Genomic DNA, 18,519 nt, shown 5'->3' on the forward strand with positions numbered 1-18,519 from the left:
GCTGGTTAGAGGCTCCCTCCACCATGAATTGGTCCAAACTGGGTTTTTTAGAGGCTCCCTCCACCATGAATTTGCCCAAACTGGGCTGGTTAGAGGCTCCCTCCACCATGAATTGGTCCAAACTGGGGTTTTTAGAGGCTCCCTCCACCATGAATTTGCCCAAACTGGGGTGTTTAGAGGCTCCCTCCACCATGAATTTGCCCAAACTCTGCTGGTTAGAGGCTCAATCCACCCTGATTTTCAAAACAAATGTTGGTGCCAACCTCAACTTACTACAAGGGCCAAATTCACTGCTGGTGACAAGCTCTCCTCACTGCAAGTGCCAAATACACATGTTTCAAGGTGTTTTCCTACTGTCAGAGAGGTGGTATTGAGTGTGTAAAGTGTGTAGTTGTTAGGCTGTGATGTTGGGGTAATAGAGGGTCTTTGGTGTGTTAGATGCCCCCAGACATGCTTCCCCTGCTGTCCCAGTGTCATTCCAGAGGTGTTGGCATCATTTCCTGGGGTGTCATAGTGGACTTGGTGACCCTCCAGACACGGATTTGGGTTTCCCCCTTAACGAGTATCTGTTCCCCATAGACTATAATGGGGTTCGAAACCCGTTCGAACACACGAACATTGAGCGGCTGTTCGAATCGAATTTCGAACCTCGAACATTTTAGTGTTCGCTCATCTCTACTCGTTAACACTTAATTTCTAATCAGCCAATCACATGGCGGCAACTCAGTGCATTTAGGCATGTAGACATGGTCAAGACAATCTCCTGCAGTTCAAACCGAGCATCAGTATGGGGAAGAAAGGTGATTTGAGTGCCTTTGAACGTGGCATGGTTGTTGGTGCCAGAAGGGCTGGTCTGAGTATTTCAGAAACTGCTGATCTACTGGGATTTTCACGCACAACCATCTCTAGGGTTTACAGAGAATGGTCCGAAAAAAGAAAAAACATCCAGTGAGCGGCAGTTCTGTGGGCGGAAATGCGTTGTTGATGCCAGAGGTCAGAGGAGAATGGCCAGACTGGTTCGAGCTGATAGAAAGGCAACAGTGACTCAAATAGCCACCCGTTACAACCAAGGTAGCCAGAAGAGCATCTCTGAACGCACAGTACGTCGAACTTTGAGGCAGATGGGCTACAGCAGCAGAAGACCACACCGGGTGCCACTCCTTTCAGCTAAGAACAGGAAACTGAGGCTACAATTTGCACAAGCTCATCGAAATTGGACAATTGAAGACTGGAAAAACGTTGCCTGGTCTGATGAGTCTCGATTTCTGCTGCAACATTCGGATGGTAGGGTCAGAATTTGGCGTCAACAACATGAAAGCATGGATCCATCCTGCCTTGTATCAACGGTTCAGGCTGGTGGTGGTGGTGTCATGGTGTGGGGAATATTTTCTTGGCACTCTTTGGGCCCCTTGATACCAATTGAGCATCGTTGCAATGCCAAAGCCTACCTGAGTATTGTTGCTGACCATGTCCATCCCTTTATGACCACAATGTACCCAACATCTGATGGCTACTTTCAGCAGGATAATGCGCCATGTCATAAAGCTGGAATCATCTCAGACTGGTTTCTTGAACATGACAATGAGTTCACTGTACTCCAATGGCCTCCACAGTCACCAGATCTCAATCCAATAGAGCATCTTTGGGATGTGGTGGAACGGGAGATTCGCATCATGGATGTGCAGCCGACAAATCTGCGGCAACTGTGTGATGCCATCATGTCAATATGGACCAAAATCTCTGAGGAATGCTTCCAGCACCTTGTTGAATCTATGCCACAAAGAATTGAGGCAGTTCTGAAGGCAAAAGGGGGTCCAACCCGTTACTAGCATGGTGTACCTAATAAAGTGGCCGGTGAGTGTATATATTTCACATTTCTTCTGTAGCTACTCTTGGCTTTTGCTCAGAAAACCGCAGCAAAATCTGCAACCAAAAAAGCTAAATTTCTGTAAGCCTCTAAGACACAAAAAATACTATTGGATGATAAAATCAAGGCTAAGGATGGAGATAGTAGAGACGGCTTGACCTTCTCGACCCCATATAGTCGACAATATAAGGAAATTGTGAAGATTTTTAAAAAGAATGTAACTATATTAAATCAGGATGCCACTACTAGAGAATTATTACAGAATGGCGTTAATTTTGTGGCTAAACGGGGACAAACCCTGGGTGATATTTTATCTCCTAGTATGTTTAGAGAGGAACTTAAATTTAAAAATAAGACCTGGTTGGAACTCAAAGGGTTCTATAGGTGTGGTATGAGTCGCTGCACAATGTGCAAGTTTGTGAAAAAATGTAGGACGTTTAGTGGAGTCAATGATACTGAGACTTTCCCAATTAAATCGTTTATGAACTGTAATAGTAACCATATTGTGTATATAATAGAATGTGAAATTTGCAACAAGTTGTATGTGGGATGCTCGATTAGACCAGTGAAAAATAGAATTTCTGAACATATAACGGATAGTGGTAAATTCTCTGAGAATACTTCGGGGGCTTCAAAACATTTTGCACAATATCATAAAGGGGATACAACGGGTCTTAAATTTTATGCTATTGAATATGTGAAAGAGCCAGCTAGGGGAGGAGATTGGAGGAAAAAACTCCTCCTGAGGGAAGCATTCTGGATTATGCGTCTGGGTACGCGTCATCCAGGCGGTTTAAACATACGTTCTGATTTGTCGTTCATTTATTAATAAATAGATATTGGGAGATACATAACGGGATTTATACCGAATGTATGTAACGTAGAGAACTTAACCCCATGTGTAGTATAGCTTTTTTATTAATATGAATTGGTGGCTACATAGTAATGAAATTGGTAGATATACACCGAGACTCATACCGGATGTATGTAGCGTAGAATGCTTAGCCCCATGGGAAGTGTAGTTTTTATAGCATGCAAGAGTGACTCTTTGCTTCCTGATAGGGAGGATTACACTTCCGGGTTTATCGTAGATTTGGGCTTAGCCTTTGGATATACTTATGGGGTAAGATGATTTTTATTTTTATTTTTTTTATTTTTTTTTTTTTTTTTAGTTTAATGTTGTTAAATGAAGGCTATGTCATGTGATTCATGTTGTATTGCTATATCTGAGGTATAAGTAATGTTTACATGAAATGTTTACATGGAATATGTTTATATGTTTATATTATCTAAGGGTTAACAAAGTGGGAGGAGTGAACTGCCTATATTTCTTTTAAAAGTGGGTTGCTGTCATTTAGTTGTATGCCGTGAGGAAGGCGCATGGGCGCCGAAACGCGTAGCTAACGAGATTGTTCACAACCTTTTTTAATGGATTACCAATAAAGTTTATACTTTTTAAATAATCTATATACCTCGGATTGTGTTGGAATTGTCCTCCTGGTTTGGAGCCGGTTTTTACCTATCTTTTGTGGAATATTTCTTCGGGAAAAGTCCGTTCCGACACCCGGTCTCCCAGGAGAGTTCAAACTTCATATGGACTGGTGAGCTGATTACATACATATTTTTCTATCTAAATTTCTGTAAGGTGGGACCTCAACCTTGTACTGTGTAGAGCAGGATAAATCCTAGTGCGCACAGCAGCTGAATCCTTATGTTCAGGACCAGTTGTATTCTAGTGGCCGGGTGAGCAAGTCTTTTAGCCCACTAGATTGTAAATGTAATGTTATTTATACATTGAGATGGCTGCCATAGAAAAAGCAAAAACTCTATATCAGAAATGCTGTTTTTCCTGTCACCTCGCCTCTTTAGGGCCAGTTCACACAGGCACAGAGGGGGCGGATTATGGCGCGTAATCCACATCATAGTTTGCCCCCTCATAATGGTGGTCTATGTAGACCGCCAGGCTGCATGCTGCCGCTCACGGAAAAAAGCCGCGGGCTGCCCTTTCTTCAGGCGGATTCCACGGCTCGGTGAGCCACGGCGTCCGCCAGGCGGCAGCAACCTCCGGTTTCGGCCCATTCATTTGAGCCGACTCCGGAGGGGGAAGCCGCGACTGCGACAGTCATGGTAGACAGGTTTTGACCTGAGAGTGACGCTGCTCCTCGCGTCACTCTCGCTGCCAAAATCCGCCCCACATGTGAACTTAGCCTTACTGTGTCCAGGCTGGTCTTGGAATTGCAGCTCAGCCTCAGCCACTTGAATAGGAGTGAACTGTAACCAGTCCATGTGATTAATGTGATGACCGGTGTCATACTGCCGATATGTGAGTTGGAGCCTGGTGTCATACTGCCAATATGTGAGTTGGAGCCTGGTGTCATACCGCTGATATGTAAGTTGGGGCCCGGTGTCATATCGCCGATATATGTTGGGGGAGCCTGTGTCATACTGCCAATATGTGAGGGGGAGGCCCGGTGTCATATTGCCGATATGTGTGTGGGGGCTGATGTCATACTGTCGATATGTGATTTGGAGCCCGGTGTCATAGCGCCAATATGTGAGAGGGGGGGGGGGGGGGGCTCGGTGTCATACCACTGGCATGTACGTTGCGTCCCAGTGTCATATCGCCGATATATGTTGGGGGGGCCTGGTGTCATACCACCAATATGTGAGTTGGGGCCCGGTGTCATACCACCAATACGTGAGGGAACCTAGTGTCATACCGCTGCCATAATATTGATGACCTATCCACACCCTGCTTTCTTTCCAGAAAGTGCTAATAGTGGTGTAAAAGAGGCTATTTGCAAATAAAACAGTTTGCGACTTTTTTTTGCCATAAGCACAAGGGGTTGAAGAATTTCCCACAGTGTGTTCAAAGCAAGAAAAAAAATAAAGACACACAATGACATGGGCCAAACTGTGGTGACCAGATTATTTGGGGGTTGCATCTCCAACATGGCTGGTCTTGTGGGGTGTTCATGGTATACTTTAGTTAGTACCTACCAAAAGTGCTCCAAGGAAGGACAACCAATGAACCAGCAGCGGGGTCATGGGAACCTAAAGCTCATCAATGGATGTGAGGAGTGAAGGTTCGCTCGCCTGGTCTAACCGCAGATAAAACCCTCTGGAGCACAAGCTGCTGTAACGTGTCTGTCGGCCGGGCTGCATTCACACCATGTTGCCTGTTTCCGTTAAACACAACTGTGGCAGTTTTCTGGCATACAAGGCATAAAAATAGCAACCGTGTTAAAAGGCAATTTGCACAAAAAATATATTTTTTTAATTTGGTTCTTCGCTGCCCATGCCACTTTTCCAAGGAGGCCTCATCAGATTTACCATCATTTACACCCGATATGTGGCATAAATGATGGGGGAAACGTATGGCGGCTACGAGATGGCGCACATCTGATCATACTGACCATAATGTCTTCTGTTCATCGTCAAACATTTCCATCAGAATTGTATGATGGAACAGTAAAAGATGCCTGGTCATCAAAACCCTCTTTAAAAGGATCTTAAAGGGAATGTCTCTCCCACCTTGTTTCCCAATAGAGGCCCCATCTATAGTATAGAGCAGGGGTAGGGAACGTACGGCTCTCCAGCTGTTGCAAAACTACAACTCCCAGCATGCATACTTGCTCTGCTGTTCTTGGAACTCCCATGGAAGTGAATGGAGAATGTTGGGAGTTGTAGTTTCACAGCAGCTGGAGAGCCAAAGGTTCCCAACCCCTGGTATAGAGACTAAATACCTGATCAGTAGGGTCTGAACACTGAGACCCCCACTTATCCCAAGAACAGGAGATTATTTTCCCCTCCTGCACATTGAGGCATGACTGGTAGTGGCCGGCGCCCCCATTCTCTTCAGTGGGTGCACCGGAGATAGCCAAAGTCCAGCATTCAGTGATATCTGACGCCGTCCACCACCAGATAAACCTACATTCAGCATGACTTTGATCAGGCTCAATGCAAAGCAGGTGAAAAGAACCCCAACTCTTGGGACCAGTGGGGGACGCAGCCGTCAGACCCACACCAATCAGATATTTGTCGCCTATCCTGTGGACAGATAAATACTTTTCATGGCATAATCCTATTTACAGGGTTTTATTTTAAGCTTAGTACCTATTACAGCAGCCATTCCCCACAGCTCTGACACTAATTTATCCTGACCACTAGGACCCCCACCATCATCAAAACAGGGGTCCTACATTTGTACTTCTGCGCCATTCATCTGTATGGGACTGCTGGAAAGAAGTAGAGATCAGAATTATTATCTCTGGCAGTCTCAAACAGATGAACGAATCAGCAGCGTACATTGTGGATCATATAGGGGAGAAACAGGACATGTCGTCAGCGGGGGTCCCAATAGACCGATCTCCAGTGATCTACTTTTTATTCCTAGAGGGAATAGCTTGTTGCTTCTGATGCTGGAAGCCGACATCTGTGTCCCTGATATAGCGGTGGTGCTGGAGCACTACAGCCCTGCCCCCAATGACTAGGAACACAGCTGCAGTATTAGCCACTGCCTATATACAGTGACACACAGCTGCAGTATTCACCACTGCCTATATACAGTGAACACAGCTGTAGTATTAACCACCACCTATATACAGTGTACAGAGCTATAGTATTAACCACCTATATACAGTGTACAGAACTGTAGTATTAACCACCGCCTCTATACAGTGTACAGAGCTGTAGTATTAATCACCACCTATATACAGTGTAAAGAGCTGCAGTATTAACCACCGCCTCTATACAGTGTGCAGAGCTGTAGTATTAACCACCACCTATATACAGTGAACAGAAATGTAGTATTAACCACCGCCTATATACAGTGTACAGAGCTGTAGTATTAACCACCACCTATAAACAGTGTACAGAGCTGTAGTATTAACCACTGCCTATATACAGTGAACAGAACTGTAGTATTAACCACCGCCTATATACAGTGAACAGAACTGTAGTATTAACCACCACCTATATACAGTGAACGGAACTGTAGTATTAACCACCGCCTATATACAGTGTACAGAGCTGTAGTATTAACCACCACCTATATACAGTCTGCAGAGCCTAGCACTGGAGACTGGCTGGAAGTGCTGAGCCCCACTGATCCAATATTGGTGACCCTATCCTAAGGGGGGGGGGGGGGGCATCAGCCCAGAAAACCTGTTTGATAAAAGTTTTTTATAGAGCACAGAGAAAACGAAAATGAAAACAGGACAATGAATATTTTTAGTTAAAAATCGATTTTAATTTCATATTTGGTATCAAAAACATTCATTAAAATACAAAGAAAACATTATATTGGTACAAAATATAGAAAACTCTGTGCAAGAGGCATACAAATAAAGATCACATATAAAAACCCATAATGTACAGCATAATATAAGGTTAAAAAAATGTTAACCTACAAAAGAAAGACCGAGGAGAAGGGGAAGACACAAATAAAGAAGGAATGGGAATAGGAAGGGGAGAGGCGGTGGAAGGGAATTCTAGACCACATCACGTTAAGAGTATATAGTATATACTTAATAATGGACATCTCATGGGGCCGGGGTAACAGCTAGTGTCAGATCCTGAGGGGTCGCACCAACACTGCACTGGGATTGGTTGTTACTAGCAATAGGTGGATTCACACCTGCAATATTTCCTTTGGGGGTCTCTGTCCCCTATTCCACTTGAAAAATGTGGAGAGAAAAATCCTACAAGCAGCACTTTTCTCTCTGCATGATTTGTGCGGAAAATACACAGACCCCATTATAGCCTGTGGGGTCCGTGTGGTTTCATTGCTCATCGCTTTTTAATGCATTCAATATTCCGTTCAGAGGGCATCCCCAAGCGGACTCTCCAAATGGAATACAGAACACAGATGTGAACCAGGCCTTAGCAAATGCATCATGGTACGTGTAGGCTGACTCGCACTACCTCAACCTCCGTCTCTCTAGCTATCCCGCCCACTACTAGACCTTCCCTACTAACTTAGCCCACCGCCCCATCATACTTGCCTCTCTCTTACTTCCTGACTTCCTCCGGTTAGACAGCTCCTCCCTCTTTTCTGACTCTGCCGGAGCACGCAATAGTCCCGCCGCTGCTCTTTGCTCTGCAGTTGGCAATTCACCTCTACAACGCAGGCATGGGAGGCTATTGTTGTTTTAATGGCATTTACTCTGTAGCCAAAAATAATCTGTCACCTGTATTCTATGTTTTAGTACAATTCCGGGGAAAACAAATTTATAAGGTTTTATTTAAATTTTAACCCCTTAACAAAAACCCAAGATTGTGCCAAATTTTTTTTCTTCTTAAAGTCGCTATATTATGACACCCATAACTTTTTTCTAATTCCATGAATGGGGGTGCATAGGGCATTTTTTTGCAGACACAGGTGTACCCCCTGGGGACCTTGAACCCCAGGGAGTCTGATCCCTAATGTAATCACTGGTCAACAAATTTTCAAAAGTTGTTTGTTTCTGAAATGAAATGAGTCATTCCCTAATGATTTTTATGTGCTGAATTCAAATATCACAAGGAAAACGGTCAATTGGCTCTAGTTTCTATGATATCGAAGAGTTCTCATTTTACTGTTTTGTGAATTGTATAGAATATGATACATATTTATTACTTCTGCAATAATAGAGGTGCAAGTTTACTGTTCTTAAAATTTTGGAAATATATTCTTAGGAAACTTAGTTCTATCTAAAATCAACTATAATTTATAGAATTATAAGAATTTTTTTACAAATGAAGTATGTTTATTGACCTTTGGAACGTAGATCCTTATTGAATTGCTATTCGGCTCCTTTACTCACGTCTCTTGTATTCAGACATGGGATTGTCTCTGATAATTGTCCATCATCTGCCAACAGATTCCACTGTTGAAGTCTGGAACCTAAGAGCTCGGCCTTACTCTTGGGAAGGTCTAGATCTCTAACAAGATCGTTAAGTTCACTTTGCGATATAAGGTGCGGTTCAGTGGAGAGTGATGCAGGAAAGTCTGGATCTGACGAGGTAGATGGTTCATGACAAACTCCTTCTTCTTCCTCGTCAGTGGAATCGAGCGAGAATGTTTCTGGTGCATTTGGAACTGGCAATTCTTCAGAATGAGCTACTGGGCGTATCGCAGATGGAATATTCGGATACTGTAAAGTCCACTTCTTTCTTTTTGAAATTCCTTTCCCAATTGGAGGCACCTTGCAAAAGTAGCAATTGTCACTATGGTCAGATGGCTCTCTCCAGACCATTGGCACTGCAAACGGCATAGACTGTCTCTTCCGGTTCAACCACTGTCTGAGATTTGAAGAACATGTATTACAGCATATGTGTGGAGCCCAACTCGTTTCCTGGTCGCCTATTTTGCACCCAAAATACAGGTGGTAGGCTTTCTTAACCATAGGAGTCAGACTTCGCTTCTGTGACACAAACGTCACTTTGCCACATATATAGCAGAAATTATCTGCTTTGTTATGGCAAGTCCGAGGCATCGCTGAACATCTATAGACTGAACGATAGGCCTATAAGCCAAACTAAGATATATAAGATGTCTCCTCCCAGTCTCTTTCACTTACTTACTTTCACTTATTACATGTGGGCACCGAAGGGGGGGGCGCTGAGGGGGCCATCAAATAACTGTTACTGAAGGCTCCAAACAAAGCCTTATTTTATAAACCTTTATAAGTGTTGCCTATTTGGAGGTGCCCGGTTGAGACATTTGATCACTAGTGGGCACTTTGCTTGGTCTAGAGCACTGGCACCTAATGATCTTGTAGTGGGGTCTTCACACCATTGAGCTCTCACATAAACCTAGAAACAAACAAAAACCTAGTTAAACATTGTTTTGAGGTTTATATTTAGTCAAATGTATAAAAAAAACCAGAGGACATTCCGGAATTTGATGTGACAGCAGAGATACAAGCCCCATGTAAAACAATGAATAAATCCCACCCACCCCCATATGTTAAAGGGATTCTACCATTAAAACAACTTTTTTTTCTAATTACCTTAAGAAAGGCTATTCGTCTCCTACCTTTAGATGTGGTCTCCTTAGAAATACCGGTACTTACCGGTATGCTAATGAGGTCTCGGCAGCAATGGGGGCGTCCTTTTTCATCTGTCTCCTCCCCTTGTCTGTCGTCTTCTTTCTTCATCATGTCTGACACCTGCGCAGTCGGCTCTGACAGCAGAGACCCTGTTAGAGCCAACTGCGCATGCTCAGTAAGGTCCGTACAGCCCTCCGCCGCCTGGATGAGTTCACTCGCGCGTCGGCGGACTGTACAGACAATACTGAGCATGCACAGTCGGCTCTAACAGGGTCTCTGCTGTCAGAGCCGACTGCGCAGACGTCAGACGTGACGAAGAAAGAAGACGACAAACAAGGGTAGGAGGCAGATGAAGAAGGACGCCCCCATTGCTGCCGAGACCTCATTAGCATACCGGTAAGTACTGGTATTTCTAATGAACGGCGCGACGGAGACTACATCTAAAGGTAGGAGACAAATAGCCTTTCTTAAGGCTATTCCGATGTGGTAATTAGAAAAATAGTTGTTTTAATGGTAGAATCCCCTTAAGTGTTCCCTTCCTGAGACTGACCCATTTGTCACACATCCTGCACCTCTCCCTCTCTCACCGCACACAGCCTGAACCACATGTCCTTTTCTCATACAGAGCTATACCCTTAATGTACTCCTTTTATCACGCAAGCTGCAACCCCAATTCTCCATCTTGGACACCCCCATCTCCTCTTTATTTCTCAAGCATCCTGTACATCCCCCTCTATTTCTCACACAAAGTTCTCCCCATGCCCTCTTTTGCTCACACACAGCCTGAACCCCACAATCATGCTCACACACAGCCTGGACCCCACTGTCATCCTCACATGCAGCCTGAAACCCTCTATCATGCTCACACACAGCCTGAACCCCTCTATCATGCTCACACGCAGCCTTGAACCCCCCTATCATGCTCATACGCAGCCTGAACTCCTCTTTCCCCCCCTATCATGCTCATACACAGCCTGGACCCCACTGTCAAGCTCACACACAGCCTGAACCCCCCAATCATGCTCACACTCAGCCTGAACCCCTCTATCATTCTCATACACAGCCTTGAACCCCCCTATCATGCTCATACACAGCCTGGACCCCACTGTCAAGCTCACACACAGCCTGAACCCCCCTATCATGCTCACACTCAGCCTGAACCCCTCTATCATGCTCATACACAGCCTTGAAACCCCCTATCATGCTCACACGCAGCCTTGAACCCCTCTATCATGCTCATACACAGCCTGAACCCCTCTTTCCCCCTATCATGCTCACACACAGCCTGAACCCCCTGATCATGCTCACACTCAGCCTGAACCCCTCTATCATGCTCACATACACAGCCTGAACCCCTCTTTCCCCCTATCATGCTCACACACAGCCTGAACCCCCTGATCATGCTCACACTCAGCCTGAACCCCTCTATCATGCTCACATACACAGCCTGAACCCCTCTTTCCCCCTATCATGCTCACACACAGCCTGAACCCCCTGATCATGCTCACACTCAGCCTGAACCCCTCTATCATGCTCACATACACAGCCTGAACCCCATTATCATGCTCATACACAGCCTGAACCCCATTATCATGCTCATACACAGCCTGAACCCCATTATCATGCTCATACACAGCCTGAACCCCATTATCATGCTCATACACAGCCTGAACCCCATTATCATGCTCATACACAGCCTGAACCCCATTATCATGCTCATACACAGCCTGAACCCCATTATCATGCTCATACACAGCCTGAACCCCATTACCATGCTCACACACAGCCTGAACCCCTCTTTCCCCCCCTATCATGCTCACACACAGCCTGAACCCCACTATCATGCTCACACGCAGCCTTGAACCCCATTATCATGCTCATACACAGCCTGAACCCCATTATCATGCTCATACACAGCCTGAACCCCATTATCATGCTCATACACAGCCTGAACCCCATTATCATGCTCATACACAGCCTGAACCCCATTATCATGCTCATACACAGCCTGAACCCCATTATCATGCTCATACACAGCCTGAACCCCATTATCATGCTCATACACAGCCTGAACCCCATTATCATGCTCATACACAGCCTGAACCCCATTACCATGCTCACACACAGCCTGAACCCCTCTTTCCCCCCCTATCATGCTCACACACAGCCTGAACCCCACTATCATGCTCACACGCAGCCTTGAACCCCATTATCATGCTCATACACAGCCTGAACCCCATTATCATGCTCATACACAGCCTGAACCCCCTGATCATGCTCACACTCAGCCTGAACCCCTCTATCATGCTCACATACACAGCCTGAACCCCTCTTTCCCCCTATCATGCTCACACACAGCCTGAACCCCCTGATCATGCTCACACTCAGCCTGAACCCCTCTATCATGCTCACATACACAGCCTGAACCCCATTATCATGCTCATACACAGCCTGAACCCCATTATCATGCTCATACACAGCCTGAACCCCATTATCATGCTCATACACAGCCTGAACCCCATTATCATGCTCATACACAGCCTGAACCCCATTATCATGCTCATACACAGCCTGAACCCCATTATCATGCTCATACACAGCCTGAACCCCATTATCATGCTCATACACAGCCTGAACCCCATTACCATGCTCACACACAGCCTGAACCCCATTACCATGCTCACACACAGCCTGAACCCCTCTTTCCCCCCCCTATCATGCTCACACACAGCCTGAACCCCACTATCATGCTCACACGCAGCCTTGAACCCCATTATCATGCTCATACACAGCCTGAACCCCATTATCATGCTCATACACAGCCTGAACCCCATTATCATGCTCATACACAGCCTGAACCCCAGTATCATGCTCATACACAGCCTGAACCCCATTATCATGCTCATACACAGCCTGAACCCCATTATCATGCTCATACACAGCCTGAACCCCATTATCATGCTCACACGCAGCCTTGAACCCCATTATCATGCTCATACACAGCCTGAACCCCATTATCATGCTCATACACAGCCTGAACCCCATTATCATGCTCATACACAGCCTGAACCCCAGTATCATGCTCACACGCAGCCTTGAACCCCATTATCATGCTCATACACAGCCTGAACCCCTCTTTCCCCCCTATCATGCTCACACTCAGCCTGAACCCCTCTATCATGCTCACACTCAGCCTGAACCCCTCTATCATGCTCACACTCAGCCTGAACCCCTCTATCATGCTCACACTCAGCCTGAACCCCTCTATCATGCTCATACACAGCCTTGAACCCCCCTTTCCCCCCTATCATGCTCACACACAGCCTGAACCCCCCCTTTCCCCCCTATCATGCTCACACACAGCCTGAACCCCCCTTTCCCCACTATCATGCTCACACACAGCCTCTTGCTTACACATGCTGTCTCTTCCCTCCATCTTACCTTCCAGTCTCCACTCACTGCAGCTTCTTTTCCCTGTGTAACTCGGCACTCTCCTGAATAGCTCCGCCCACGCCAGAGTCCGATCACATGGTTATGACGTCACCGGAAGTCCTTTAGCCCAGTAGGATTTAGCAGCTGCCCTGACAGGACGGAGCTGTTATAGGCGGGCTGTACGGCTCTCCTCGGGGGGGATTGCTGCTCCTCTATGGTGAGTGCTGCTTGTGGCATGTTATGGCTCACAGGGCACCAGACAGTGGCAATGCTGCAGGGAAATGGCGGGACGTGTTGTGCTGGCCGGATCCTGCTCTTGTTTACATTCTGCTCCCAGTTCCTTATGTACAGTGTGAACAGACTCGGTAAAGGGGAAAGGTCGCAGTGCGGGCGTATATAGGAGCGCCCCCTACCGCATGGTTATGTGGCGTCTATACAGCAGCCTGCTGAGCCTTGTAGTGCATGTGCTGCTGCGCTGGACCTTTCTTCTCCACTAAAGTGATAGCAAATCTTCCGAAAACTTTCAGCTCTGGTGACAGCTGCTTCCAGGGCTCCTCATCCATGTGGGGGCTCAGTGTGAGGTGACAACCACTTAGCACTGCTTCTCTAGGTAATCGGGAGCAAGTCCAAGACTCCTAGAAAGGAGCACAAATCGTCCTAATCCTGGAGATTAAGGCTATGGATCTGTTGTCACATAGTACTCAGGCCTCATGCACACACTTATGTTAGCTTTCTGCAGCTGGACACTGAGTCTTTAGAAGAAGACCTTTCACCATCTCCAGTTCTTAACATGTTAATAGTCGCTGCTCCACCGTTTGTTTTTTGTTTTTTTTTTTTTTAGCATTTATGTAATTTTCTCTTTAGCCCCCACCATTCCTGAGCAAAAATCCCAGGTAGTTTTGGTGCCTGAGGCGCTGTTTTCAGCTGTATATTGTCAGAAGCGCGGTGTCAGGCAGGGGGCATGTGATTCAGACCTCCAATCAGAAGCAGCCAGAGCTCACAATCACACCCCCTGCCTGACACCGCCCTCCTGACGCTACTGAAACTAACAGCATTGATTGCTCTGGAACATTACCAAGGCAAGGCACACTTTTTTTTTTTTTTTTAATAACTGATATGTGTGATTATCTGTGTGTCACAGTCGCACTGATTCATGAAAAACACGCTCAGATCCATTTTTCATACATAAAAAACCTGAAACCGATTTGTACATGAGGCCTAAGGCCAGAGCTACACTGCAACCTTTGGTAGTGTAACAAAGTGATTTTAAATGGGTTGTCCAGGAATAAGACAAATCCCAGAGGAGGCTGGAGAAGGTGTAACAGAAAAAGAAATCCTATCCACCTATCCCAAATGCTTCGCCTCCAATTCAGGCGTGTGTTATGCCTTCATGGCCAGAAGTCCTGCTTCAGACTTGATGGCTGATGCCAATGAGAGGCTGCAAAGGAACCAGTGATATCACATACGTCACCAGGTCACGTGTGGCACAGGATTTCCAGATACAAAGGATATGGCACCTGCCCAAGCAGACACTGGAGCGCCTGGGACATGCGAGTACGATCTTTCACCTTCCCTGAGCCTCCTCTGGGATTTGTCCAATTCCTGGACAACCTGTTTAATATTTGCAGCCAAAATGAATACATTAAGGTGTATGTAAGTTGTTTTTTTGTTTGTTTTTTTTACTGTTTTCACTATCTGTTAAGTACACACATACATTCAGACTGCCACAGGTTGAAAAAAAAAAACAGCTGTTGTGATGGTAAGCTCAAATAAGAGGTCACATGTCTAGCTGTCATGTGAGCGAGGCCTATCGTTCATGTCTGAGTGGCACATTATAGTTGGTGGGCATATTCACAGGTTCATCTATTAGCCCACACAGAATATCATGACATATACTACTTTGTTCTGATTTTATAACACGCGTCACCCATTATAGTGAGCAGTCAGATTTGTGTGTAACATACATATGAGTGAATTCAGCCTCATGGTATATCCACAGGTATGCTATGGCTGAGAGATACAGGTCCGCTTCAATCTCTAGTATGAGAGGCTACCATCCCTGTCCTACCTGAGATAAGTGGGACCTGTTACTTGGCATATGGCATGTTCTGGGGCTAGAACAAATGTCTTAGATGGGTATACTCCCTTTGAGTAAGTTCACATGTTGTTTTATTTATTTTTAACAAGAATTTTGTCTACTTGCATCTGGCCACATATTTCAGCACAACATGGCCACACATAGCTTGGCTCATATAAACCCATGGCAAAATACCTACCAAGTTTTTCTATTGTGTATTATTGCCCTGTTGACATACCTTAAGGCTATCGCCACCCAGCTGTGTACTGTCTGAGCTGGCTATATTCAGCAGTACCATAGGATTTAATAGAGCAGCAGCAAACATGGGCTCAAGAATTCAAGTTGGGGAGAGGGCATGTGTCCCTAAGGCTGAGCAATTCATCATAAGTCATCTCCATTAATCATTGTGAACTTGCTGACATAATTTTTTTTTTGCATTCGCACCATCATTCACTCACAATACTATTGCCTAAAAGATGTCACTAGTTGTATCAGGATTGGTTATATGTGAATAGCTGAAACCAAAATTAAGGGTCATGTAAAAAGGGGAGTGTCCTAAAATACTCATTAATCAGAATTGAGGTAAAATGCTCATGTAATTGTGATATGGATTTAGTTTATAATCACCTAGCCCTACATGTCCCCTGTTTTCATGGTCCCAGTGATCAGACATTGAAACCAGAAATATACTAGACTCTTAAAGGGATATTTTCATCTCAGGCCTGATTCACATCTGCATTCGAGTCCTGTTCCCGTTTCCACATGAAAAATGCGGAGAGAAAATCTGCACTTTTCTCCCTGCGTTTTTCATGCAGAACCTACACAGACCCTATTTATAGTCTATAGGATCCACAGGTTTCCCAAGGTAACTGCTTTTTTATGCGGATTAGGTTTCCATTTGGGGGGTCCTCAAGCAGACTCTCCCAAATGGAAACCCATGCACAGATGTGAACCAGGCCTTATTGCATAACCACATAGTGTGGTATAAACATTTGGCCCATTTTGATTCCATCACGTCAGTATTGAAAAAAGGAGTAGTCAGACAGTGACCACACACACTCCGCTATCCCCATAGGCCAACAATCTAAACAGAAGTGTGGGTCCGTGCATTGAAACCTTTAAGTATGAAAAAGTTAGCTTTTATTTGTTTTTTAATATAATTTGTGTTTTGTTTTTTTCCTCCTCTTACCATATTCATGTCAAACTCAGTAGAGAGATGCTGACCGACTGGGAAAAAGGCCTTCTTACATTGTGTGCATTGTGTACTGTATCCTGCATTGAATGCTTCACAGATGACGAAATACCAGAAGAATGGATGCTCCTTCATGTGGTCCAAGGACAAATAGGTGCAGGAAACTACAGTTACCTGAGACTTAACCATGAAGGACGGATAATACTGGAAATGAGAAGCCTAAAAGGCGATGCCGATATTTACGTTTCTGATTCAACACTAAATCCCAGTTTCGATGACTATGACCTCCAATCTACGACATGTGGCCTGGATGTAATAATTGTCCCAGACAAATTCAACCGGCCAGTGGGCATCAGCATTTATGGGCATCCGTCTTATCTTGAGAGTGAATTTGAAATTAAAGTATATTACGATAGAACTGTTCAAGAAGACCCTTTTGCTGAAGCCTCTTATGACCCTGAACACCTAGAGGCAAGCCAGAAAACACAAAAACCAGCCCAACAGGATACATCTCAGGAGGAAGAATCGATGCTACGAACTATATTAATAGGAATTCTCAAGATTGTTCTAGAGATACTTTTCTAAGTGCTATTCTTTGCTATTGATCATAAATACTCAAATTTATACTTAAAAGAACTGGAATCTTCTTAAATCAATAAAAGGACAAAGTTCAGGATGTAAAATGTGATTCAGCAGCTTTTATATTTTCTGTATTTTACATTAAAACACCTAAAATCAGATAAAAATGATGGGTGATGTAGGATTAACTAAGTCCTCACAAATGTATCTAACACTTTGTTCCTGTTTACTGTTTATTCATACTCGATACATGAAAATAAAAGGGTTACTGTGCCACGACAGGGCCACTCATCTGTGGTGGTGCCTCACTAATATGCTTACATGAAAGTATACTAAATAGAGATGAGCGAACACTGTTTGGATCAGCCGATCCGAACAGCACGCTCCCATAGAAATGAATGGAAGCACCTGTGACGCCGGCCGGCCGCCAGCAAAGTCAGCGTCACAGGTGCTTCCATTCATTTCTATGGGAGCGTGCTGTTCGGATCAGTGTTCGCTCATCTCTAAACTGTCTGAAGATACTGAGAAGGCCAACAACTTTGGGAATTAGCTAGAAAAGAGGTTGGTACGTACCAGAAAGAGGTTCAGGATTACTCTAGGAACAAAGGATGAATATGCATTTCCCATATGAAGCTTGGCACAGTACAGTTTGGTTCACTTAACAGTGAAGTGAGATATACAGTCTTCTACTTCATTTGTGTCGCCAAAAGGGACTCTCCGAATCATTTCCCCAAGTTCAAAGTTAGGAAACACAAAAACCAGCATGGCGGAAGTGGATATTGGCAGGTTTTGGACTCTAAACTTACCCAGCTGCACAATACACATGTGAGTAGTGTAGTAGCCCCAAAGCCAGGTATAGGAACCTCTCAAAAGCATCTCTAGTTATAAAACGTCTTTTCACTAATGAATAGTTGACAAATATATGAAGGTTTCATATTTTAAAGTTTTGTCCTCTATATATCAAGGCAGCATTACTTCTAACATAGAAGTCTACAAAGAGGGCTGCTACAAACTCTAGCTTCTCCACATAGTAACTAAGAACCAGAGCTGGTAGGAAAACCCACCAAGTCACTGTCCTGCTCCAACTCCTTAATAAATGGCCGTTTGCTATAGTCAGAAGCAGTGAAGCTCCTCTAATTTACCAAACATCTAGCGGTTAAATTGCTAAGAAAATAAATATGCAACAAATTACGCATATCAATTACAGTATTACAATAAATCAATTAGTCAGTGACAACATTCCGAATTTTCTGGGAGTGAGATTGTATACAGAGGTTGTGGTCAGTCGTGATAAAGGAGTGAGGAATAAGACGACCTAATAAGCAAAGAAGGGAACCTA

The 18,519-nt window shown here is 44.7% G+C and overlaps 1 protein-coding gene across 2 annotated transcripts; it reads left to right on the plus strand.

The window, feature by feature from the left end:
• Positions 1-13,449: 13,449 nt before the first annotated feature.
• On the plus strand, positions 13,450-17,271 carry C3H6orf120 (chromosome 3 C6orf120 homolog). Of its 2 annotated transcripts, none has more exons than XM_075266599.1 (2): positions 13,450-13,549; positions 16,619-17,271. In XM_075266599.1, the coding sequence occupies exon 2, from the start codon at positions 16,626-16,628 to the stop codon at positions 17,184-17,186; it is 561 nt and encodes a 186-aa protein (XP_075122700.1). In that variant the 5' UTR covers positions 13,450-13,549; positions 16,619-16,625; the 3' UTR covers positions 17,187-17,271. The 2 variants fall into 2 exon arrangements, with proteins under 2 accessions (XP_075122700.1, XP_075122701.1); XM_075266600.1 differs by having other exon boundaries at positions 13,459-13,549; positions 16,622-17,271.
• The last annotated feature ends 1,248 nt before the right edge of the window (positions 17,272-18,519 follow it).

The sequence above is a fragment of the Leptodactylus fuscus genome, chromosome 3 (genome assembly GCF_031893055.1).
Source record: "Leptodactylus fuscus isolate aLepFus1 chromosome 3, aLepFus1.hap2, whole genome shotgun sequence".
Taxonomy (NCBI): Eukaryota; Metazoa; Chordata; class Amphibia; order Anura; family Leptodactylidae; genus Leptodactylus; species Leptodactylus fuscus.

Coding starts and splice junctions, on each gene's coding strand:
- C3H6orf120 (XM_075266599.1), top strand. CDS start 16,626: ATGCTGACCGACTGGGAAAAAGGCCTTCTTACATTGTGTGCATTGTGT.